Source organism: Protomyctophum parallelum (assembly GCF_964188405.1).
Source record: "Protomyctophum parallelum genome assembly, chromosome: 12".
NCBI classification, from domain to species: domain Eukaryota; kingdom Metazoa; phylum Chordata; class Actinopteri; order Myctophiformes; family Myctophidae; genus Protomyctophum; species Protomyctophum parallelum.
In genome coordinates, this window is record NC_139712.1 from 16,290,532 (window position 1) to 16,315,105 (window position 24,574).

The 24,574-nt window shown below is 41.0% G+C and overlaps 1 protein-coding gene across 1 annotated transcript; it reads right to left on the minus strand.

The window, feature by feature from the left end:
* Positions 1 to 7,565: 7,565 nt before the first annotated feature.
* LOC310867865 (myosin-7-like) lies at positions 7,566 to 24,574 on the minus strand. The gene is made up of 39 exons (XM_083778015.1): positions 24,556 to 24,574; positions 24,416 to 24,457; positions 23,705 to 23,927; positions 23,293 to 23,436; positions 22,684 to 22,840; positions 22,141 to 22,168; positions 21,929 to 22,034; positions 21,733 to 21,825; positions 21,578 to 21,641; positions 21,389 to 21,487; positions 21,186 to 21,289; positions 20,534 to 20,672; positions 20,324 to 20,442; positions 19,776 to 19,925; positions 18,807 to 18,977; positions 18,346 to 18,658; positions 18,189 to 18,253; positions 17,876 to 18,081; positions 17,653 to 17,776; positions 16,638 to 16,774; positions 16,293 to 16,548; positions 15,931 to 16,173; positions 15,663 to 15,839; positions 14,823 to 14,968; positions 14,602 to 14,692; positions 13,776 to 14,165; positions 13,555 to 13,681; positions 13,335 to 13,453; positions 12,566 to 12,762; positions 12,173 to 12,356; positions 11,919 to 12,084; positions 11,689 to 11,813; positions 11,292 to 11,600; positions 10,952 to 11,155; positions 10,193 to 10,489; positions 9,659 to 9,763; positions 9,279 to 9,374; positions 7,763 to 7,894; positions 7,566 to 7,659 (listed from the first exon to the last, which is right to left on the minus strand). The coding sequence occupies exons 3-39, from the start codon at positions 23,903 to 23,905 to the stop codon at positions 7,639 to 7,641; spliced, it is 5,805 nt and encodes a 1,934-aa protein (XP_083634141.1). The 5' UTR covers positions 23,906 to 23,927; positions 24,416 to 24,457; positions 24,556 to 24,574; the 3' UTR covers positions 7,566 to 7,638.

The window sequence follows — 24,574 nt, forward strand, 5'->3', positions numbered from 1 at the left end:
ATTCTGCAAACTGTTAATACATATTTCAATCAATCAATCAGGTTTGCTTACTGTCCATTTTGTTACCAAATCTAGCCACTAGATGGGGCAGATAGTCAACAAACAACATTATGCTGGTGAACGAGCATACTGTACTTACTGTAGGTTCTTAAAGGACAACTTTAGTTTTTTTCAACCACGGTTCATGTTTTAGGTTGTTATTAGAGAAAGTAATAGATGACTGTTAAAAAAAATTCGTTTTAGGGATTTTAGCTGTTTTTGACAGCTAAATTAGTTTACTACATTTTATAGCCATTTTTTTTTATTTTAATTTACTATAGTCCTACTAACTAGACCCCAAGAAATTACATCTGGCCACAAAAGATCACATCTACTGAATGTGAATGTAGCTTACTGGGGGGAAGCCACACTGTGGGGTCGATTTAGGACTTCTATGTTACTTACTTCTATATTACTAATCTAATTACAGTATTATGATCTGGGGGCGTGTAGTATGTCATATTGCAATTTTGGGCATGTTAAGAAGCGCTTTTGACACCCCGCGGAGTGCGCAAAACGGCCTTGAATTAGTCATGGGTGTGTTTAAGGCGTGTTTGAGACGTACCCAATCAACATGTCCGTACTATTCTCTTTACCAGTCAGCTGATGTCACATACGGAATGCGCACTTTGGGGGTCGTGGTATGACATTTCTTCAGGCTGGCACCATAGAAGACATGACATGCCTTTGTCACATTTGGGTTAATTATTCCTATTGCACTGCATGCTGTCACCTTTATGCCTCAAAAGAACAGACCCACCTTTCAGATCGGAATGGAATTGCGAGTAGATAGCAGCATATTGGCAAATTGCCAATCCATGCGTAATTAATTAATTCGATAACGATAGAACCATGTACCATACAGCGAATGAAAGCAAGATTCATAAGGAATATGGAGATTTTTACATTTAATAAAACGGTTGAGAAATGAGAGAACCATGAGTGTTTATAGGCTAATATCAACGTTTTTTTCTGAAAGACAAACGGGCTGTGAACTTGAAGAGCTCAATCACCATCCCGACACGGAAGAAATATAGCCTAGTGCATGCATGTATATGCACTGTTGCACTTGCACACAGTAGCCTACACACGCTCTTTATTTGTTTCTATTGAAAAACACCAGTAAAATAACGTTTATTATATTTTATTTCATTCAAGTCACGACGAAGGAATGAGTTGAATGCGTGCTGCGTAATGCTGTGGCCCCATGGTATGGTCTTCGCTGAGTTCGCTCGTAGCATTTTATTGAAGAAGACTTGAATCGGGTGTGATACAGCATATGAAAGCACATTTCCCACGGATTATGGAGATGTTTTTTTTTATTTTTAAGGTTGAGAAATGAAAGAATTATGGCCGTTTCTAATCTCAACATTTTTTTTTAAATGACGCAAAACTGCCATGTCTCATAGAAACAAGTAAATAGGTCTATAAAAATAAGCGCATATAACAGGGGTCTGTAACCTATTTTAAATGAAGTGCCATGTTTTTATTTTCTAAATAGTGAGTCTGCCATATCCAGATTAATTTGAATGACACCACATTAAAATAAAAAAACATATTTTGATTGTCCACAAATATAAAGTTCTTCCTTCTTTTTAAATATGTTCTTGCACATTGTTATAATGATCATTATATATCCCCCTGCAGTCAGAGTTCATAGTTTTAATGAATGAATGTGATGCATTGTGAGCTGGTATAGATCTGCTATTTTCAAAAGTAATCTTTTTATTTAATTTTTGGATTAGCTGTCCTTAGTTGGGCAAATGCATTCATCTGGGGATCCTTGACATGGGAATGTGCTGTGTGACGATCACTGGTTTAAACAACATTAGGAGAAAAGCCCAAATAACCACTTTAGAAACAAGAAAAGCAACCACACAAAGCAACTTTACAGAAAAATAAGCCGCTTATAATAAACAGACATGGCAACACTCTACCAGCCTTCCAGAGCCGCTCAAGTGTCAAATCAAACAGTGCTTTTTGCGTTTATGAGGTGGTCAGACCCACGTCTAATCGTTATGCGCTGAGTGTCTTTAGGTCAAGGGGCTTAATAGCAAATTGCGCAAAGCGAGAATAATTAACATATGGACACTCCCACAATGCTAAAATATTCAGGGACGCGGTATGCCAAATGTGTGTGCGTTCAACACGGGCCGAGTGCGTTCAACACGGGCCGATATGCCTTTCATAATACGAATGTGCGCAGAGCGAGGCCAATTTATGTATCACGACCTATAAAACTGCACCTTCAAAATCGACCTGTCTGTGTCATAGGCTCAATATGTCAGTCCGACACATTCAGTAGATCCTGTGATCTTTTGTGGCCGGATGTACTTTCTCTGGGTTTAGTAGGACTATAGTAAATAATTAAAAAAGAAATCGCTATAACATTTTGTAAAAAAAAATGCATTTTTAGCCCCATGCTCGAATGCCCCCACCCACCCCTGTCAAAAACAGCTAAAATGGAAGAAAGCAGCAAATGAAAAGAAATGAACACTCATCTTTTACTTTCTCTAATAACAACCTAAAACATGAACCTTGGTTGAAAAAAAACTAAAGTTGTCCTTTTTAAGTTTCCACCCCTGCATCAGTGTCACATTATTGAAAGGCACAATAACTTCAGATCATCCAGGCTGCATAACGCACTTTGAGGTTAACTCATTTTGGGCGGGAACCCCTGTTGGTGTTTCAAGCATTATGTTATACATCTTTAGCTATTGAAAAATAGCAGATCTAAAAGCTCATAGCGCGCCACCGAGTGGCGCGCTACAAGCTTGTAGGTCTGCTATTTTTGAAAAATCATGAAAATGTGGTGCAAATCTTTGAATATATATTTCAGAGCAAACATTTTAAACTAAAATATTGGCTTCTGGGGGGTCCCTGGAACTACATATTTTGAGATGGGGGTCCGTGGCCCAAAAGAGATAATTTTGGGGGTCCTTGACGTGAAAAAGGTTGAGCACCGCTGACATAGAAACATGGGTCCTGGGCATGGACATCAGCTTCCTTCACAGTTACTAGTACACTTATTTCTTTATTCTACAGTTTCTGCAACTTAGGGCTGTTATGAGAATGAACCGTGCCTCAGCTGTCCAGTCCTTTCAAGTTATCAGCACAGAGGTGCGAGGGTATTGTCTTTCAGACCAAAAGGAACAAAGGCTGTAACTGCTAATCTCTTGGTGAAACATGTAACCCAAGCCAACGTTACTATTGTTAGGATGTGCTTGCTGTCTCATTTGATGTGGAGGCCATGCATTGTATTTTTGTCTTGCTCGTGTTTTACATTAATGTACTATTAGACATATTGCATTATATGCAGTGTAGCTTGTTTCGTTCTCTCTCTATTCTTGTACACTACTAATAGTAGTATACTACTAATAATAATACATTTGATTTGTAACACACTATTTGAAACAAATATCAGAGTGCTACTGTAGTTGCATTGTAAAAGTATGTATTCTAAAATCTTGAGGACCGTTGCTTACCGTTACTCAATAACTCCATAAGCTACTATATGTGCATACATGGATTTGTGAACGGTAATGTAAGTTGTATCCATGGTTTACTTTCTCAAAAATAATTAATATAATGGCCACTTAAAACGGGTAGACACACAACAACACACACTTGAAACAAACACAATGCATTTAGATTGTTTTATTATTTATTTCTGCTACCTAGAGAAAGAAATGCATAGAGGAAAAGATTTAATTTAGAATGGTCTGTCTGGCAGCTTCACTCTTCATCTTTACCTTTCTGTATGGAAAGAGAGAAGATTATAATGAAAATAAATTCCATAACGACTTTAAAAAACATTTAGAAAATAGTCAAATTGTGACATTTGTTACATGTTTACCTTGACTCTTGGCTCTCCTCTTGTTGACCTGAGACTCGGCTATGTCAGCCCTTTCTTCTGCCTCATCTACAGTAGTTCATGATTCAGATTACGGAATTTGCCCAGATTGTTGTTGGCTTGTTCCTCCTCCTACAATGAAATATGGAGGATTATGCTGCCATGGTATAGATTGTTTCCTTACCTTCCTTTTAGTGTTGATAGTATACAGCAGATTGACAAGAAATGGGGAGAGAGAGGCGAGGAGTGACGCAGCAAAGGCTGTCGGGATCAGGATTCGAACCTGCGACATGATGTCAGGCTACCACTACACCAGCGGTCCATGCTGTATTGCTGCAGAATGTTACCGGTACGTTCATAATATATTCCTTGTTTTATTCAACAGCTAAGTTTTAAGACCAATAGGGGGAAGGACAGCTGCACACTTTAGCTTTTGTAACATCTCAGGATTTGTTAGCCTTTAAAACCTACTTCCTCTACTGCTTGCCAGTGTGATTGCCACTTAAACATTCATTAAGGGTGGGTACTCGGGGACCGACGGTGTGCAAGGCACTGGTCCGTCCGGAGACTCCTGGTGGTCCGTTGGCTGGGCGTAGGGCTCTTGTAGTTTTAGCAACCAAGTAGGCCTCCAGTTTCTGGACTTGCTTCTAGCCACCTTTCATGACAGAGTGATCAAAACGCCAACGTTGAACGAAAGTTGCTCTATATGGTAAAATTGGTCACCTATACAAATAACGCTAGTTTTGTGATTTTTGTTTTTAATGATTGGCCCCCAGACCCCCACCAAATGACTGGAACTACTTAATATTCACCAAAACTAGACCAGAACTCCCACCACGGGGCTCAGGCAATCGGTTAATACCTTTGCAACCATTATATTTACGAGAATTCGACCGACCTTTGGCAAGCAAAGAAAAAACGAAACAAAAAAACCCCCATCATAATTCTACATATTTTGCTAAATACTTCCGAAACTCTTTTCACTCCGTTCACAACAGGACTTGGCCTGACAATGTTTTTCAGTCGTGAGATTTTATTTTGCTTTAATCCATGCAAAAGAACTTAGTTCTCCTATAATTATATGACAAAATAAACATTCATTTGTAGATGGCATATTTTTATATAATGGTAGAATTAATGTCAAGGGTCGATGTCACAAGTTGTGCTTCAGGGAAAGTGTTAGGCTGTCTGCAATGTGTTAATTGGGCCGCGGACAATTGGGGGATAGTGTTACCTCCAGAAAGACACTGGCATTTAACAACATAAACCTTTTCAACATTGGGTAGTGCTAACTTCGACCTTAAACTTGGATTCTTATTCTCAGAACTTATGGGACCCTGCCAGCCAAGGGATCCAACAGTCCGCTGCCTTGAGTTATTACTGTCTGTTGTGATGTACTTGAACATAATCATCATCATCAGGTCTCTTGCTCGGCGGCGGAGGTGTCGCCATGCGTAGAGCCAATCAGTTTCACCAATCTTCTCCATTTGGGTCGGTCCAGTGCTAGGGGCTCAGCTTCAGTCAGCGACAAGCCCAGTTGGTGTAAGTCCCCTCTTTTATCCCCTCTATTGTTCGCAAAGCTCTACTGTCAAAGCCATCTGATCAATTCTGGCAGCCAGGGTCTTATTGAGAGGCCAGGTTTCTGCTCCATAGAGAAGGATGGAGAGGAGAGGACTGAGGTGTTGTAAATCCTTAGTTTGGTGTCTCTAGATATGGAGTGGTGTCTCCACAGTGGCTTCCAGAGTAGTTTTCATGGCGCTGGCTGCCAGGGCACGTCTCCGGTTTATTTAGGTTATTATGTTGCCATTGTTAGTGATTATGGATCCTAGGTAGGTGAAGGAAGTCACAAACTCAACTTCCTCTCCACTGATCTGCAACGGAGGGGGCAACGCCTCCGATGAGCATTAACATAATGGCTACATTAATTAACTCACTTGCCATCCTTTGTCTATGATAGCTGCTATGAAACCTAGAAATATTTGACTGTGATCTCACAGTGTAGCTGTGTCGGAGATTACAGTACTTGCTCAGTACGTGCGAGTGCACACACACACACACACACACACACACACACACACACACACACACACACACACACACACACGCACACACACACATTGTAAATCCATCAAAGAAAGTGCAAGGCTCTATACAAAGTGATAATTGTCAGGGTCAGACATGTCACATTGTTGGGTTCTTATATCTCATCTCTAAGACCTTTGCATTGCTGACAAGAAGCCCTTCCAGCACTCAAAATGTCTTGTCTAACCTTGAGTGTCTCTGATTACCTTCCATGGCTGAACATGCCAACCTATGTTAGGGGTCCAATTATCAGCTGTCTTACAGTCTGAGTGTGTAAGAGTGGTCATTTGATCCTTGCTTGAAGTACAATATAGGGCTGTGTCCTTTTCTCCTGACAATCCTTTGCTGCTTCTTACTGACTCGCTCTGTCCATCTTCTATGTTCCAGCATCCTATGAACATCCAGTGGTTTCCCCAGTAGGATTAGGACCACACCACTGACTGCACTTCATGAAAACTCAACGAATGTGGTGAGTTAAAATATCAATTACAATAATCTTGTCAATAGCAATAACTTCAATTAAATGCTGGCATTCGATTATTATCTTATATAAAAACACAATACTTTATCTGTATTTGTATTCAAGGAGTTGTGATCCATCAGATTATGATGCAGATTGCAATGTGAAAGTACTAATTTGTGGCTCTATAACGGCTCACTTGTTTGTTTTTGTTTGGCCTATATGTCTTGAACTGTCATACACTCTGATTTTTTTTTTTTTTTTGGCTTTCTCTGGATCATATTTTGATCGTAATTGTGTGTTGACTGTCAGCCACATCTGGTGGTTATGCTGTCGTTGTATTTAAATTTACATTATTACACTGAGAGAAGAGGGGCACAGAAAACACATGCAACTTTCAAGTTCTTATTGTCTATTTTGTCTTGAAACCATCATTACAAACTTTGCAGCAATATTGTTCTATTTTCTGTTCCTTCATCAAAACCGCCAGAGCCTCTAACTAGTTATTATTGTATTATTTACTTCAACTCATCAAGCTTGTTGATTCACAGTTTGTACAACTTACAGTACACAAGAGCTTTTGTGAGCATTAACCTTGCCTTGATGTGTCACATTCTCAGCTGTCCACAGTCTGTTACAGTTATCAGCACAGAGGTGTGAGGGTATTGTCTTTCAGACACAAGGAACAAAGGCTGGAACTCTTAACTGAAACGTGTAACCGAAGCCAACATTACTTTTGTTGGATGTGCTTGGATGCAGCAATTTTTCGTGGAGGTCACATCAGACATGTTATGTTTTGCATATATATCCTAAACATCTAGCACTTTCTTTCTTCCATTTTTTACTCTCTTTATATGATGATTTCCTGTTTTTCATAGAAGTGTATATTTGTACGTCTTTAAATGTTCTGGTGAATTGAAAATGGAGGACTGAAATGTACCCATTTTACATACTGTGAATAACTTTTTCAATCAATCAATCAATCAATCGTTATACAGTACAGTAGCTGTTTCTATCTCATTCTAATGTATGACAAGGTGTGTAGGCATATAGACTCAATTGTAACGATGGTTTTCTTTCTCCACATCAAAAGCCGACAAGCACAGGACAAGTTCACAACTGAAACAAACGCTTTTAGATTGCTTTATTACAATTTTTTCTGCTATGTTGCATAGAGAAATATAATTGCGTCATTCAGCGAGCTTCACTCCTCTTCTTTACCTTTCTGTAAGGGGAAAGAAGATTATAAAAATAGTGAGTTCACTTTCAAAACTGCTTTCAAAACATTTTCAAAATATTACAATATATTGCATGTAAATTTGCTACACCTTGCTCACGTCACGACTCTTGGCTCTCATCTTGTTGACCTGAGACTCAGCGATGTCAGCCCTTTCTTCGGCCTCATCTAGTTCATGCTGCATTTTACGGAACTTGCTCAGATTGTTGTTGGCTTGTTCCTCCTACAATGAAATATGGAGGATTATGCCATGGTGTAGATTAGTTGTCAGAAAACTAATTTATGTTGGAATGGTTATTGCGAAATATTGCATCCAAAATAACCTTTTAATTCAAAAAGTTACACAGTATGACTTTTAAGTTACAACAGCCCTGCTTATATGGCAATATTTTAGAGACACTACACAACACTGTGCAGCAAAGAAATCACAGAGATTCGTCAATCTTTAGGTCTTTTTTTTATAAAGATTTGTTTTGGGCTTTTCTGCCTTTTATTGATGGTATCAAGTGACGACGGACAGGAAAGAAGGGGGGAGAGAGAGAGAGAGACAGAGAGACAGAGAGACAGACATGCAGCGAAGGTCGTCATGAACGGAACACAACACCCTGTCAGGCCAAAGCCTGTGTGCTACTGTAGGTGTGCAGGTAAAGGCTGGATGTGTGTGTGCTACTGTAGGTGTGCAGGTAAAGGCTGGATGTGTGTGTGCTAGGTGTGCAGGTAATGGCTGGATGTGTGTGTGCTAGGTGTGCAGGTTAAGGCTGGATGTGTGTGTGCTAGGTGTGCAGGTTAAGGCTGGATGTGTGTGTGCTAGGTGTGCAGGTTAAGGCTGGATGTGTGTGTGCTAGGTGTGCAGGTTAAGGCTGGATGTGTGTGTGCTAGGTGTGCAGGTTAAGGCTGGATGTGTGTGTGCTAGGTGTGCAGGTTAAGGCTGGATGTGTGTGTGCTAGGTGTGCAGGTTAAGGCTGGATGTGTGTGTGCTAGGTGTGCAGGTTAAGGCTGGATGTGTGTGTGCTAGGTGTGCAGGTTAAGGCTGGATGTGTGTGTGCTAGGTGTGCAGGTTAAGGCTGGATGTGTGTGTGCTAGGTGTGCAGGTTAATGCTGGATGTGTGTGTGCTAGGTGTGCAGGTTAAGGCTGGATGTGTGTGTGCTAGGTGTGCAGGTTAAGGCTGGATGTGTGTGTGCTAGGTGTGCAGGTTAAGGCTGGATGTGTGTGTGCTAGGTGTGCAGGTTAAGGCTGGATGTGTGTGTGCTAGGTGTGCAGGTTAAGGCTGGATGTGTGTGTGCTAGGTGTGCAGGTTAAGGCTGGATGTGTGTGTGCGCGCTACTGCTAGGTGTGCATGTGCAGATACAGGTACTTGGCCTGAGATCAGATTCTAAAAATGTCTTCTACATCCTGATAGTTTTCTGAAAAAGCTATGTTTCTACGTCAGTCGATTTTTCAGAAATGGCAGACCTACAAGCTCGTAGTGCGCCACTCGGTGGCGCGCTATGAGCTTGTAGATCTGCTATTTTTCAATAGCTAAAGCATAACATAATGCTAACACCAAAAGGGGTTCCCGCCCTGAATAGCACAGCATATCGCATAGTTAGTATGTTGAAATACTCACAGCCTCTTCTGCAGATCTCTTGTAGGACTTGACCTTAAGCTGCAACTTATCCACCAGGTCCTGGAGGCGGGTCAAATTCTTACGATCCTCCTCTGTCTGCATTAGAATATATATATAATATTAATTCTAAGTATAGAATAAATGTATATGGTGGTTGGTGCCAGGGTGTGTGGTTACTAGGATTTAAAACAAGGCAAGGAGGGGTGCAGCCACTCAACTGGCCAAGATAGGGGATATAGCAAACATTATATATGTGTTTTCTTTTTTATGTTGTGCCTTAGTTGGTTTAGACTATCAATCAATTATATATATTGTTTTGTGCCTGTACCCTTTTTCTCTTGTAAAATGAAAAAAAAGTTAGAAAAAAAGGACTATTATACCTGATAGGTGAGTTCCTTGATGCGTCTTTCATATTTGCGTACTCCTTTCACAACATCAGTAGACTTTCTTTGCTCTGCTTCCACTTCCATTTCCAGCTCCCTTACCTTTAAATGAACGCATATGTGTGAGCATAATAGTTTAGTTAAAACGGACATATTAGGGTAATTAGGCAGTGACCGGAAGCATAAACAACAAAGTATTCCAGTGAACCCAGTTCTGTTTTGTTTTTGTTTAGTTTCTTTGCCAATAATCAACTTCTCCAATGTGTTGGCCTTGTTTTATATTAGACAATGCAATTATGATTTAATCAGAAAAATGTAATGTTGCCAAAAAGCCAAAATGTTGCCAGGTTACAATGGTGTCTAATATACTTCACTACCACTTTGTCTACTACTTGCCAGTGTGATCGCCTTATAGTTTATCGGGGAAAAGGGTGTATGCTCTGGCTGAGCAACTCCATAGCAGTGAATGGGCAAGGATTTCCGGTTGTAACTGTAGTTATTTTATAACGTCATGTCAGTACTGTCACTCACCCTGGCCTCCAGTTTCTGGACCTGCTTCTTGCCACCTTTCAAGGCGATTTGCTCGGCTTCGTCCAGACGGTGCTGCAGGTCCTTGATGGTCTGTTCCATGTTCTTCTTCATGCGTTCCAGGTGAGCGCTGGTGTCCTGCTCCTTCTTCAGCTCCTCCGCCATCATGGCGGCATCGGTAATGGCCTTCTTGGCCTTTTCCTCTGCGTTTCTACACTCCTGTACGGCCTCTTCCACTTCATTCTGAAGTTGGGTCGTGTCTCCTTCGAGCTTCTTCTTCTGGTTCAACAGACCGGTGTTCTGAGCACAGGAGAAAATACAACATTGTGATAATGGTTTTTTAACCCATTTAGGCCTGTATTCTTTTCAGAAAAACCTCATGTTTCTATATCAGTCGTTCTCAATATTTCATGTCAAGGACCCCAAAATGTATATGTAATTGGCTGCCGACCCCCATCTGAAAATATGTTGTTCCAGGAACCCCCCAAAAGCAAATTTGAGTTAAAAACGTTGGCTCTGAAAGAATATATATTCAAAGATTTGTGCCGCATTTTCACGATTTCTCAAAAATAGCAGACTGCCAGACCTACAAGCTTGTAGCGCGCCACTCGGTGGCGCGCTATGAGCTTGTAGATCTGCTATTTTTCAATAGCTAAAGTATAACACAATGCTTAAAACAACAAAAGGGGTTCCCGCCCCAAAATGGGTTAATTTGATGTAATGCGAGTTCTAAGAATGTTCACTGATTTGTGATGTCTTTACCTGAGAGTGCAGCAGTTGAACTCTCTCACTGACATCGAGCAGTTCCTGCTCAGCCAGTTTACGAGCTCTCTCGTTCTGCTCCACCATGGACCTCAGCTCATCGAGTTCAGCCTGCATCAGATTGTTGCGTCTCTCCACAATGGCAATGTTCTCCTTCAGATCATCATTGCCACGAAGAGCATCATCCAACTGCAACTGAGCGTCCTGTTAAAATATGAACCATTAAACAAATGTAATCTTTTCGACGCGGCTTGTCTGCCATTTACTTAGCCTTACTTAATGAAAGATAATGACAGATTTATAGTCAACAGTGTTTTCACAAACAATATTATTACTATACCTTCAGATGAGAATGGAGTCCCTTGAGCTGTTTCTGAGCTTCTGCTGCCTGCCTGTTGGCCTGGCTCAGCTGGATCTCCATCTCGTTCAGGTCTCCTTCCATCTTCTTCTTAATTCTCAGAGCCTCGTTCCTGCTGCGAGTCTCGGACTCCAAGGAGCTCTGCAAGGTGTCCACGACTCTCTGCTGGTTCCTCTTAGTCATCTCCATCTCCTCGTCCTTCTCGGAAAGTTTGCGCTCGATGTCACCCCTAACCTGGTTGAACTCTAGTTGAGCCCTGAGGATCTTGCTTTCCTCATGCTCTAGGGTTCCCTGTTGGAACACACCACATATCATGTGAAATGTGTCAGACGTTGAGCCAATAAACTTTGATATAATTCAAAGGTTATTCTAGTCTTACCTCTGCTTCCTCCAGAGCACCCTGTATCTCAGTCTTTTCTTGGTCCAGTTGTTTACGTGCCTTCTCCAACTCATGGATACTTTTTCCCGACTCACCAAGTTGCTCAGTCAGGTCAGAAATTTCCCCTATTGTAAAAGTATTACATTGATTAATATTGGTCCCAGGCTCCCAGCTGTGCAAAGGTATTCTCTACAACATCCATTAGATAGTGACGTTTAATGAAACACTACCTTGCAGGTTCTTGTCCTCTCTCTTCATGGTCTCCAGTTGATCCAGAGACTCTTCATACGAGTTCTTCAGTTTGAATAGCTCCGTGCTCAGAGACCTGGCCTCTTTCTGGGTGCTCTCCAGCTCAGCCTGAGATTCTTCATACTTCTGCTTCCACTCAGTCAGGATCTGTTTAAATAATGTGCCATACATTGGATCAGACCGTTATTAAATATTACTAAGTAACTTCACCATGTTCTCTTTCTCACAATATTACCTTGTCAAAGTTTCTTTGCTTCTTGTCTAGAGCTGCAGCGGCAGCATTAGATCTCTCCACATCCACCATGAGATCTTCGATCTCATTCTGGAGCCTGTGTTTGGTCTTCTCCAGAGAGGAGCATTTAGCATTAACGGCCTCCACAGCTTCCTCTGCATCCTGCAGACGTTGAGCTAACTTCTTCCTATTTACAGGTGCGCAAAAGAAGCAATTAACACTGGATACATCAAACAAGAATGATCATTCTGGGCGGGAACCCCTTTTGGTGTTAGCATTACGTTATGCTTTAGCTATTGAAAAATAGCAGATCTACAAGCTACGAGCTTGTAGGTCTGCTATTTTTTTTATCTTGGCCAGGTTTATTCTCGTCCAAAACTCCAAAACGTTCCTTACTTGGAATCTTCCAGCTCCTCGGTCCTCTGGATGGCATCAGTCTCATACTTGGTTCTCCACTGAGCCACCTCAGAGTTAGCCTTGGACATTCCCCGTTGCAGCTCTGCCTTGGCCTCCTGCTCTTCTTCATACTGCTCCCTCAGCAGGTCAGAGTCATGGCGAGCTGACTGCACTGCATGGGCCAGAGCACTCTTGGCCTTTGTTGAGGGGGGGGAAAGGGATTTAGGACTAGTTGCAGAATCCTCAAACAAACACTTATTATTTATCCCCTCCAATGCCTTTCAAATGACGTCATATGGCAGCCAAGTCTATGGATTTTTTTTTATTTTTTATGGAGGGACAGACAGTAGGCTGACAGGAGATGGGGGGAAGACACACTGCCAGACTGGATTACCAGCCACGGTGCCTGGACTGCTGAGCCACGGCCCAGGCCAGTCTATGGACTTTTAATGTTTGTTTAGGGCACTGACGTTACGACGTGAGACGTCATGTGGCTAACTAATATATATTCTTGTGACTTGATTTTGTTTTATATATTATACACACTGGATTTATGTCTCGTAATTTATATACAGTAGTAGCATTGAATCTGCAATGAATAAAAGTTACTCTGCCCACATAATGTGCTTCTAAAAGTGATGATCAAAGCTTCATTTCAACATTACCAGGTGCCTCTCACTTCACACGAGTGTGATTTTTAAAACTTAGGATCGCAACACATGTATTAATGAATTTATGGTAGATAACATCAACCTCATCATTATTCTACCTTGACTTCCTCCTCCAGTTGTCTCTTGAGGTCTTCAACCTGCTGAGTGTATGACTGCTTCGTTCTCGTCAACTGGGAGACAAGAGAGTCCTTCTCCTCCATCTGCCTGATTAGCTCACCTGTAGCCAAACACGTTTTCCATCAACCTTCAATTATTTTAACATTTTCTACATGTTGGCGCTACAGTGGCTTTGTGTTAACCAATTGTAACGGGTCATACCATTCTCAGTTTGAAGCTTTGCTCTCTGCATGGTGAAGTCATTAATGTGACGTTGACCTTCCTCAGATTTTGTTTTGTATTCAATCATCTGGTCCTCCAGAGTGCGGCACATTTTCTCCAAGTTTGTCTAAACACAATATATACAATCTTTTTCATGAATCAATCATCATCACAATAACCTGAACTGATTCTGCATACGGTAATTAGGACCTTTGACTCACTTTGGTCTTAGCGATTTGCTCCATGTTGGAGACCACGTCGTCAAGCTCCAGTCTGAGCTCACTCTTCTCTTTTTCCAGTTTTTGCTTGACTCTCTGAAGGTTGTCGAGCTGCTCTCCCAGGTCGGCCACGCTGTCTGCGTTCTTCTTTCTCAGGGTAGCAGTAACGGCCTCGTGTTGCAGAGTGGACTCTTCAAGGTCTCTGCGTATCTTTTGGAACTCAGCCTCTCTCTTCTTGTTCATCTCGATCTGGACCACGGTCGCCCCGCCGGCCTCCTCCAGCCTCTCACTGATCTCCTCCAGCTCTCTGGCTGCGTCTGCTCTCTGTTTCTCCACCTTGGCCCGAGCAGCTCTCTCAGCCTCCAGTTCTTCCTCTAACTCTTCAATACGAGCCTGAAAATGTGATCCTCACATATTTAGACAAACACTTGTATTACCTCCGCCTAGAAGAGGTCATGTTTAAAACAACAGTCTGTGAAAATGTTTGGTCCTGGGCCATGGAAGAACTGATTAACTTTGGATTTTCACAAAACTGTGGAAAAAGGTTTTTCATGGACCCTGTCAAAACTTCATTGCCAATCTCGAGCTTTTATTTATGGCATTTATATAATCTATATACACCTTAAACTGACACCCTTGGTTGGCGGAGGGTGTGTAGAGCCCAGGATCACATTAGATAATTGACACAGGGGTGAAAAATGGGTTACAAAATCGTCGGATATTTTTTTTTTAAGAAGTTAACTGACACCCTTGGCATAGGTCTATGTGTTTTACTCAGTTTTATTTATAGTTGTGCTTGCATCATTTCATTTTATATTGCATTGGTTACCTGCAACTCCTTAAGTTTCTTCTGAAGCTGGGTCCCCATAGCCTGTTCATCCTCAATCTTACTGTTCAGTTGGCTAAATTCAAAGTCCTTCCTATTAAAACAAAAATAGTTTCATTTAAGTAAAAGCAAACAGACATTTAAGACCTTTGTTTATAAAACTAATGTATAAGATGTGTAAGGTTCTGAGTGATTGTAATATACAGTAATATAAACTAATATACTTCTTCAGCCTCTCCTCAAGTTGCTGCTTGTCATTCTCCAGGTCCATTAGGCTCTCCTGGGTCAACTTCAAGTCGCCTTCCAGCTTCCTCTTTACTCGCTCCAGATCCATCCTGATCTTTTTCTCTTGTTCCAGTGATCCTTCAAGCTAAGACGTGAACAATGTCAGGAATAATGCATTGATTCTACTCTGCTTGGCATTATAGTAAGTAACTCTACTCTAGTAACTCTAAAACTATATGACAATGAAGGTAACACACTAGATGTTTTATGAATACATTATCTGAACATGCATCACAAATATTTCACATCAAACTGTTATTTTGGTGATGTCTCATTCATAGGGGTTGATGCTTTTAAGCAAGGGATAATATACCACGAGCCGGTTGTTGTTGAGAAATAACGCCCGACATGGCTCTGAGACTTTGATTAGGCAGCGGTCTGTTGTTATAGAGCCCACCGGTCATTATCAAAAAATAACACACGGCTGAATTCAGCAATTGACCAATCAAAATCAAGCATTCAACCAAGCAGTATAATGGCACCCTGGGCAAGACCTACGCTGAAAAGACTATCAGTGGAAGTTGCGGGATTTTAGCGGAAGTATTGCCCAAGGAAATTACGTTGATGCTTTACAAATCAGTTTACATTCTCTGCGAATGAAATAAGTGTTGTGATTGGTCGGGAAAATATCGTATCCGGGGGAAATACATTTGACGGATGTTGCGGAGGATACATCCGCCGATAGCTTCTCTGCCTTACGTTGTGACCAGGCTTTTCTTTCCGCAGATAAGTAAGCCTGGGACCAAGGCTAGTATAATGGTGCTTAACATAATACTCACATCATCAACCTGCTGCTCCAGCTTGGTCTTGGCCTTGGTCAGAGTGTTGACCTTGTCCTCCTCACTCTGCAGGTCATCCAGCGTTTGCTGATGAGCCTCTTGAAGAGCTTTCTTCTCCTTTGTCAGCTTGGCGATGATTTCGTCCAACGCTGCCATCTCCTCGGTCAGGTTTTTAACCTACATTATATTGCCTAGTTAGTATAATTCAGTTGCTTGAGTAAATTCTTCATCAACATAAGAGCTACTGTAAGACTGTCTCTTACAATACCTTGTTCTCTGTGGCATGCTTCTCCTTTTCCACTTTAGCCAGAGTGAGCTCCAGATCATCAATGTCTTTCTTCAGTTCTGAGCACTCGTCCTCCAGCTTCCTCTTCTTAGCAGTGAGCTCTGAGTTCATCTCCTCCTCGTCTTCCAGTCTTTCTGTCAGCTCTTTGGCTTTAGCCTCAAGCTGGATCTTGCTCTTGATTAGACCCTCACAGCGCTCATCAGCATCTGACAGATTGTCTTGTTCCTGTTTGGAACAATATATTGAAACTTACTTTAATACTTCAGAGATGTTTTCATGGCAACAAAACAATAGTATTACAGTGAATATATATTTATGTGAATTTAGTACATTTTATGACTTACAGACTGGACTGCGAGCTGCAGGTCATTCTTCTCTTGGAGAAGACTGACCATTTTCTCTTCGAGTTCCTTCTTCCTGGCTTCAGTTTTAGCATAAAGCTCTTTTAGCTTTGCAAATTCCACCTTCATGTTTGCCATCTCCTTCTCATTCTCAGCTGATTTCAGAAGAGGCTTGATCTTGAAGTACATCTTCATCCAGGGCCAATTTTTGACTCCCATGAAAGCACGTATATTCCACTTGATCACCAGCAAGGAATCCCTTTTGATATAAGCGGTTGTTTTTAAGTAATTCCTCTTTTATTCTAGTATATGTGCTGATTCACTTGGGCAATGGCTGTGATACTGTACCTGCGTTCTACTATTTTCATGTATTCTATCCTGGCAAGTAATCCTCTGGCTCTGGCCTGAATTCCAGTGATGATGAGAGCGAGACGGTCGTCTCTCATCTCCTCAAGAACACCCAGGAGACCGGCTTTGAAGAACACCTAATAATGGATACAGAACGGTGTGTAAACAAAATAGAATACGGCATTATTTCGAATGACTTTTTTGTTCACTTTTGGCTGAAGGTCAGCTGTTTTTTACAGTGGACTTCTCTATTCTAAAAAAATAATATACAATTCTGGTACTTTTTAATTTCGGTGTCTGCAGGCCTTCCTCATCGTATTAAGAAAGTGGTCAGTGTTGTACCAGGAGGGACTGACAGACAGACAGACAGACATGACAAGGACGTCAGCTGGTATTGGTCAAAATAAGTAATTTAAAGAAATTGCACGCATTGCACGTGAAAGCCCCCTGTACTTAATTGTGCAATGTGGACCCATGTGCTTCAGACAGTCGAAATAATCAGACGGTAACCAGGGAAAAAGGGATCCATTCCATATCAAAAGATAGAGCTGTAAGCATGTAATCGGTAACTGTTGGAAGTCATTATTTGATTCGTTTTTGATGTCTGTAGATTTTTGCTCACCAAGCTTAAGCCAAGACAAGACAGGAGAGAACTGTTTGTGTGTGACTAGACAGAGCAGAGTTTTGGTGGCAGGAGGTGTGTGTTGTACAACAACTATCTAGCTAACATGAGCATCAGTGTTGATTTGACCGTATGGAATAATTAACCTTCTGTCTCAGCCTTGTTTGAAGGAAGGCCCACTGTCTCAGAATTTGAGAACCCTGATCCAGATCAGATCAGATAGGTATGAAAGACAAATTAATTAACTATTATGATTTGTACTGTATTGTGATACACTATGTGCGAAATAAAATGAAATGAAAAAGATTATACGCAAGGAACCCATCCTCTTCTTGAAACGTGTAACTTATTAAATGTTATGGAATAATTCAGTACTATTTAACAAAGACCAACCTTGGTGTGTCCAAACTTATACTGCTCAATATCCAGTTCCAAAGAACCCAGCAGTTTTTCTGAAGCCTTTTTGTTGTCCATAAACTGTCCCTCAGGGATTGCATTAGGATTGAGAATACGGTATCTGGATGAAACATGATTAAACGCATATCAAATCATCAGCGCATTTAGAGATGCAGTTGTAAATAAATAGCTGTTGGGTTAAAAAAAGCTCATGTTTAACCTTTGTTTGAAGTCACCATAACTGACTCTGTTAGGGAAACCCTTTCTGCATATCCTGATGCCTTCCAGCACACCGTTACAGCGTAGCTGGTGCATAACCAGAGGGTTCTCCATGGCCCCAGGAGTCTTGGTCTCATTGGGGATGAGGCAGCGTACAAAGTGGGGATGGGTGGACCTCAAGTTGGTCATGAGTTTACCCAGGTTCTCCTGTGGGTTTAACAAAGAATGAATGTGTTACAATATTTTATTGATATATTGTGTCTAAAATGTAAATGATTTTGCCTGCAAGTTTTTGCCACTGCAGAAATGGTCACCCTGTGCAAGGCAGACACAGTCTGGAATGAAGACCCCTTCTTCTTTTTTCCTGCACCTTTATCATCTATTAACGACATGAAAAAGGGCAGATCATCTGTATTACCAGTACCTCTCTGAATATTAACTGAACTGCATCTGTTCACTTATATAGCCTACCTGCAGCGTCTGCACTAGCAAAGTTAGCGAACAGCGTAGCCAGCAACTTGAGGCTTGACTTCTGGAAGAGACCGACCACGGTCTCATTGAGAGGGTCCTTGTTCTTCACCAACCAGTTACCAATGTTGTAATCCACAGTACCAGCATAGTGAACCAGGGAGAAATGGGCCTCTGGTCTCCCCTTAATCATCCTGGGCTTCTGGAAGTTGGGATTCTTGCCCAGGTGATTGTCATACAGCTTAGCCTTGAATGTTGCATCATCGGCCTTAGGGAACATACACTCCTCTTCAAGGATTGACATGATACCCATGGGCTAGAGAAAAATGGGAAAGTGATGCGATGTGAGATGAGATGTGCTTAATACATTAAAATGAATCAAAATATTATATTACTGCTGTGAAATTGTAATTATAGAAGAATCTAAGAAATGATTTATTTTCTTTGAACTCCCAAAAACCAACCTTCTCAATTAGTTCAATGCAGGCGGCCAAGTCCATACCAAAGTCTATGAATGTCCACACAATGCCCTCTTTCTTGTATTCTTCTTGTTCCAACACAAACATGTGGTGGTTGAAGAACTGTTGCAGCTTTTCATTAGTGAAGTTGATGCACAGTTGTTCAAAGGTGTTGAACTGTAAGAGATCACATCACATTAGAAGAACATGGAGCAGCCTTGAGGTTAAATGCCTGGTGAAATGACTTTTTCTGTCATTTTTGTTTCAGTCTGAAACTGTAGCCTATATTATGTTACATATCAGAAAGGTCCCATCCCCTTGGACTATGGGAAGGCATTACCCAGAGAAGACTACTGTATGTTTGTAGCCTGCATCTCACGCGGCCCGAGGGAGAAAGAGAGGGGCAGTGTGAATTTATGTAACTGTTACTACGTTGCTTTGTTCTAACCTAAAATGTTTTCAGATACATATTTTAGTTTACTGTTCATGAGACTCAAAGCGGAGTATCACAGTTTGTAATAAAAATCTGGTGCAGCTATGGGATGAATGAAGATTAATATTTATGTCTATCTATGTCATCAACATGCAGTGTGTTTTTGACAGGAAGTCATCAAGGCCTTTTATGGGATTTTTATATAAAACTACAAAATCTATTGTTTAGGTATTTCCATATATTATGACCACTGATATGCTCTAAAATGTGAGAAACACGAGAAGCTAAATAATGAGTCTTCTAAAGAATTGCAGTGGTGGAAGATTTGTTGCTTTTACTTTTAAGGCATACTAACTTTATGAAATCAAAAGCATGTTTTTTTTTTTAAATATGTAAATCTTCCAAGAGTAGAGGGCTGTACAGTAAGTGCACATCCTGAATTTTACATCTTTGGCATTATTATGATTTATTCTAATCTAGTTATTTTTTCCTTTATTACATTTAGATATAGATTTAGATTTTTCATTGTTCAGAATACTCACATCAAAGATCTCAAAGCCAGCAATGTCCAGCACACCAATGAAGTGCTGACGAGGTTGTTTGGTCTCCAGAGATTGGTTGATTCTCACCACCATCCACAGGAACAACCTCTCATACACTGACTTGGCCAGTGCACCAACTGAGTAGTAGACCTGATGATCATATAGACATGTTGAACTAAGCATAAAACATTAATGAACCCTCATTTTAACATAACTTCCAGTGTTATTTATTGTCAACCGCTCCTTAATAGAACAAATAAGACGTTACTAATCACAATATGACGACAATCTCTGCCAGTGCGCAGCTACAACGCACGTAAATGGCTTGCAGTTTCTTTGCGTGTGGAACCGAATGTCTTTTTGCATTTAAAAAGGGGGAGATGGAAACTAGCCTGCACTGGGGCCCACTGTTACTACGTTGTGCCATGATCTAATAGTTACAGTGATATCCAATAGATATACAATGTGTGAATGGCAACAAAGTAAAAGGCGATAGCCCATCATGTTGTAAATACTTTGTACAACGGTACAATTTCTGAGATACTCACTTGATTCACACTCTGACCTTTGGTGACCCATTCATTTCCTACTTTGACCCTTGGGTGGCACAGGCCCTTCAGGAGGTCACCAGAGTTTAAACCCATCAAATATGAGACTTTGTCGGGAACTGCAGCAGAAAAAACATTTCAACCACATATTATGCACATTTATCTATGAGAACTACATTCTGTATTTATGTTTTCATCGTGAAATCTTACCCTCAGTGCCATCAGGCTCTGCTTGTTCCTCCCTCTGTTTCTGCTTGAACTTCATGTTTCCATAGTGCATGATGGCACCAGTCATCTTGTAAATACCATTCTTCTCCTCTTGGGTGAAGCCCAACACATCAAAAGCAGCCTAAAACAGGAGATAATGGATTTGTACTTTATTGACCTGTCGTTGTTGTTGTTTTACGTATTGCTAGTGCTTACTGTAATTCATTATTTACCATTACTGTCATCTTTCTACTAGTATGGACAATTTTTGCTATGTTATATTTGGATATCTCCCACTTTGCACCTATTGCACACATTCATAAATGCATGCAGGATTCTTTTTGTTTTGTTCAGACATTTCCGGAATAAAAAAAGAATGCCTCTTCTAGTGATAAATCCGCCCCATATTTGCATACTGGGCCCTGGTTGCTCCCTCACTACTTCGGAGGGAGTGAAATCCAATCACAACCGAGTGATGCCAGGCAATTATTTTTTTCTTGCAATGGCAGATTCGTCTGGTTTCCAGGCTAGGTCCTTCAAGCCCTTTGAGGCTGTCACCGTGATTAAGGGCTATACAAGTATGTATGTGTATACTTGACTTGTGAAATGACGGTGGTAAATCTTATCTTTTATTTTTACCCATGAATTCACTTACATCAGTAGCTAGCAGCTCTTCTGAATCATTGATGGAAGTTACAGTTATCTCTCCTTGGGAGATGAAGCTATAATCATAGGGGTTGCTGGTGATGAGCAGCATCTCTGTGAAGCGTCAAGAATGGCACTTGATTAATTGGTATCATATAATTAATGAGTAATTTATTTATTGGCATGACATCGTTGTATGTTTTTAATATTCACCCAGCAGTTCTGGTTTCTGTTGAGACAGAATCTGGTAGAAGATGTGGTAGTCCCTCTCAGCTTTAAGCTGAAATGTAACACGGGACTTCTCCAGCAGATCTGAAAGGTGGTAGATAACATGGTACTATTAACTAATAGGCCTAGTTATTATTAATTCCATCAAATGTATAAAAGTCCCTGGATACTTACAAGTCTCAATATCAGCAGATGACAACTTGCCACTAACACCAAAGTGAATTCGGATGAATTTACCCTAAGAAATATGACAGACAGTTTGGTTTGGTCTTGACAGCTAGTGCAGAACATCTGGGCGATGAATTGCTAGGTTTTAGGGGTAAACTTACAAATCTGGAAGAGTTGTCATTCCTGATGGTCTTGGCATTCCCAAAAGCCTCCAGAGCAGGGTTAGCCTGAATGATCTGATCTTCAAGGGTTCCCTAGAGATAAGTACAGTTCATATCGAGATCAGTTTTAACTAAATCATGCACTATGCCTTTTACTGTACAGCATCAACATAGATGTTCTAGGTACAAAAGAAACCTTTTTCTCCTGAGCAGCATCCTTCTTTCCAGTAACAGCTGCAATGCTGGCAAAGTACTGGATGACTCTTTTAGTATTCACAGTCTTTCCAGCACCCGATTCTCCACTGATGAACAAGAACACTTTTTTTCATTAGTTTGTTTTTTCAGAAAATAATGTATGCTGCTGCTGCTTTTTCCCCCCGCAGATCAGATCTGTAATATTCTACTCACGTGATCAAGACAGACTGATTCTCCCTATCTGAAAAAGTTAAAGACATGTTAATATGATATTCTGTACTAATTTTGGCAGTAATATATTTTGACTGTTTTATGATCTCCACAGTCACATTTACAGTACTATGGTCCAAAGCACTTTTCAATGTACTTCACCCATACACACACATTGATGGCGGAGAAAATCATGCAAGGCATCAACCTGCTCACCAGGAGCAGTTAGGGGTTTAGTGTCTTACTAAAGGACACTTTGACACAGTGACGTAGAGTCTGTGGGGTCCGGAGGGCCAGGGCCCCCATGAGGATTTTCGGGGAATTGCACCCAACCACACTGAAGACAGTCAAGATACTGTCCAACACCGCCCTCCCCTGGCTAAACCAGGCATGGGCCCCCATGAGGATTATGAAAATTATTCGTTTCTGCTTTGACACATAGCCAGTCAGAGCTGGGAATCGAGCCTGGAACCTGGATTCCAAGACAGCCGCTCTACCTCCTGAGCCACTGCCACCCGGACTAAGTAAGAAGAAGGTTTACAGTACCTGACAACATGTATTGGTAGGCATTGTCAGAGATGGAGAAGATGTGAGGAGGAGCTTCGGACCTCTTCTTGCCTCTGTAGGCGTTGACCACTGACTGGTCGTACACCGGCAGCCACTTGTAGGGGTTGACAGTCACACAGAACAGCCCTGAGTACGTCTGTGGAGGAAGTCGGAGTCACATCAGTGATAGTCTCACTCTTGCGTTGCCAGACTGTTGCAGTGTTGCCTCTCGCAATTTTCAAACGCTTCCGTCATACAGTCTGGAGCACGGAAGCTCTGATCATGAGTAAAATATAAAGCAGAAGTGAAGCCTCCTTCACACTTCCGTTTCGTCTTTACAGTCACACAAATTTATCTTAATATAAATCAAAATCATCTAAGCATATAATAGCTTGCTGCTTAGCAGAAATGGAAATAAAATAATATAATGTAAAGATATTTTAAAATATATTTTCGTGAACGGAAATGGCAGCTTCCGTTACTCTTTTTTTTGGGAGGTGTAGTTCCAGATTGTGGAATAGTTGTCTGGCTACGCGAGACTACATTAGTGAAGAAGACACATACAGTACATAAACTAAATGATGTTCACATTCCAATCCAATGACTCACATAGATCATCCAGGCTGCGTAACGGTCTTTGAGGTTAAACAGCACAGCAGGCTCATGGAGGAAGGTGAACATCGCCATGTCTTCAATTTTATCATACTTTGGCGGGTTCTGGGGATGGATGTTTTCTTCCTTATGGGTTGTTGTCTGTGGGGAGATGAAACCAGTATACTCACTAGACATGTACTAATCTATTATTTTAGAGTATGGAATTGTTAGTTTCTTTTTTTTATGGTCATACTTTAACCATTTTTGTTACGCATAGAAATTACAGTGACTAGTTAATTTTTGTGATTACAATGGTTAAAATGTTAAAATCCATTTAGCAGCCTAGGAAATGTTAGTAATTGCCAACTTTGTTCTCCCACCACTAATGGGTAACTTAACTGCTTTCATTTATACGTGACACACTCACCTTTCCAAACTCAGTTTCCACGGTGACTGTGTCTCCATCTCTACTGGTAATGGAAGCCTTGACAAACTCAACATCAGGGTCGGGCACAAAACACATCTTTTTCATGTCGAATGGACGAGTCTGGGCCTCCAGACGCTCCCTGTCGGACTTTCGCAGAAACTGAGCTGCCGCCCCAAACTCTGCCATCAGGGCGTCCCCCATCTCTACGTTTTTAGATGTTTACCTGAACAATTTCCAAAGATGCAGCACTTAGTATCCATACTCCAAATTGCTTCCGCAATACTTACAATTAATTCTAGATGCAGTCACAAGATATTCTAGTGTCATTGAATAGACATTTTGAAATTGGCTAAATAAATGTGTAAATGTGTTATAGTTATATAATTCAACAAAATCACAGAAATGAACCTGTTGATTACAACAGATATTGATAAACTATTAAGACAGAAACAAAGACATAAACTCGTGTCCCAAATTTGTTTGACTGTAGACAGTATTTAATTAACTTAAAATGCCTTGTACTATTATTGTGTGTAACAGGATAGTCCAGCAGTATCACTCTCTCACTGCGAGCCGTTTCATTTGCAGCCTCTCAGGTTGCTTTACAGCTTTCCCTGGAAACCTTGTTACAATTACTTCAATAAATCTACCAGGAGATTATTTTACGGTGGCTGACCAGAAAGTAACTATAGTATAATCACAGTGACTTGCCTTTTTTTGGAAACCAGTTGAATGACTTTGATGTTGTGGTCTCTGTGAAAAAGAAAATTGAACATGCATATAAACGAAGTAGAACAATCAAACCATTTGTTATTCATAATTGGTCGACTTGTATTGCCTGTCCATTCTACCTTCAAGGGACTCCTCCTG

Bases quoted from the DNA above. Each gene is read 5' to 3' on its own strand.
- LOC310867865 (XM_083778015.1), bottom strand. From the start codon at position 23,905: ATGGGGGACGCCCTGATGGCAGAGTTTGGGGCGGCAGCTCAGTTTCTG. The intron at 17,777-17,875 runs GTTAAACATGAG...TGTTTCATCCAG, and splicing joins TATGGTGACTTCAAACAAAG to ATACCGTATTCTCAATCCTA. The intron at 11,156-11,291 runs GTATAGTAATAA...ATATTTTAACAG, and splicing joins GACTCCATTCTCATCTGAAG to GACGCTCAGTTGCAGTTGGA.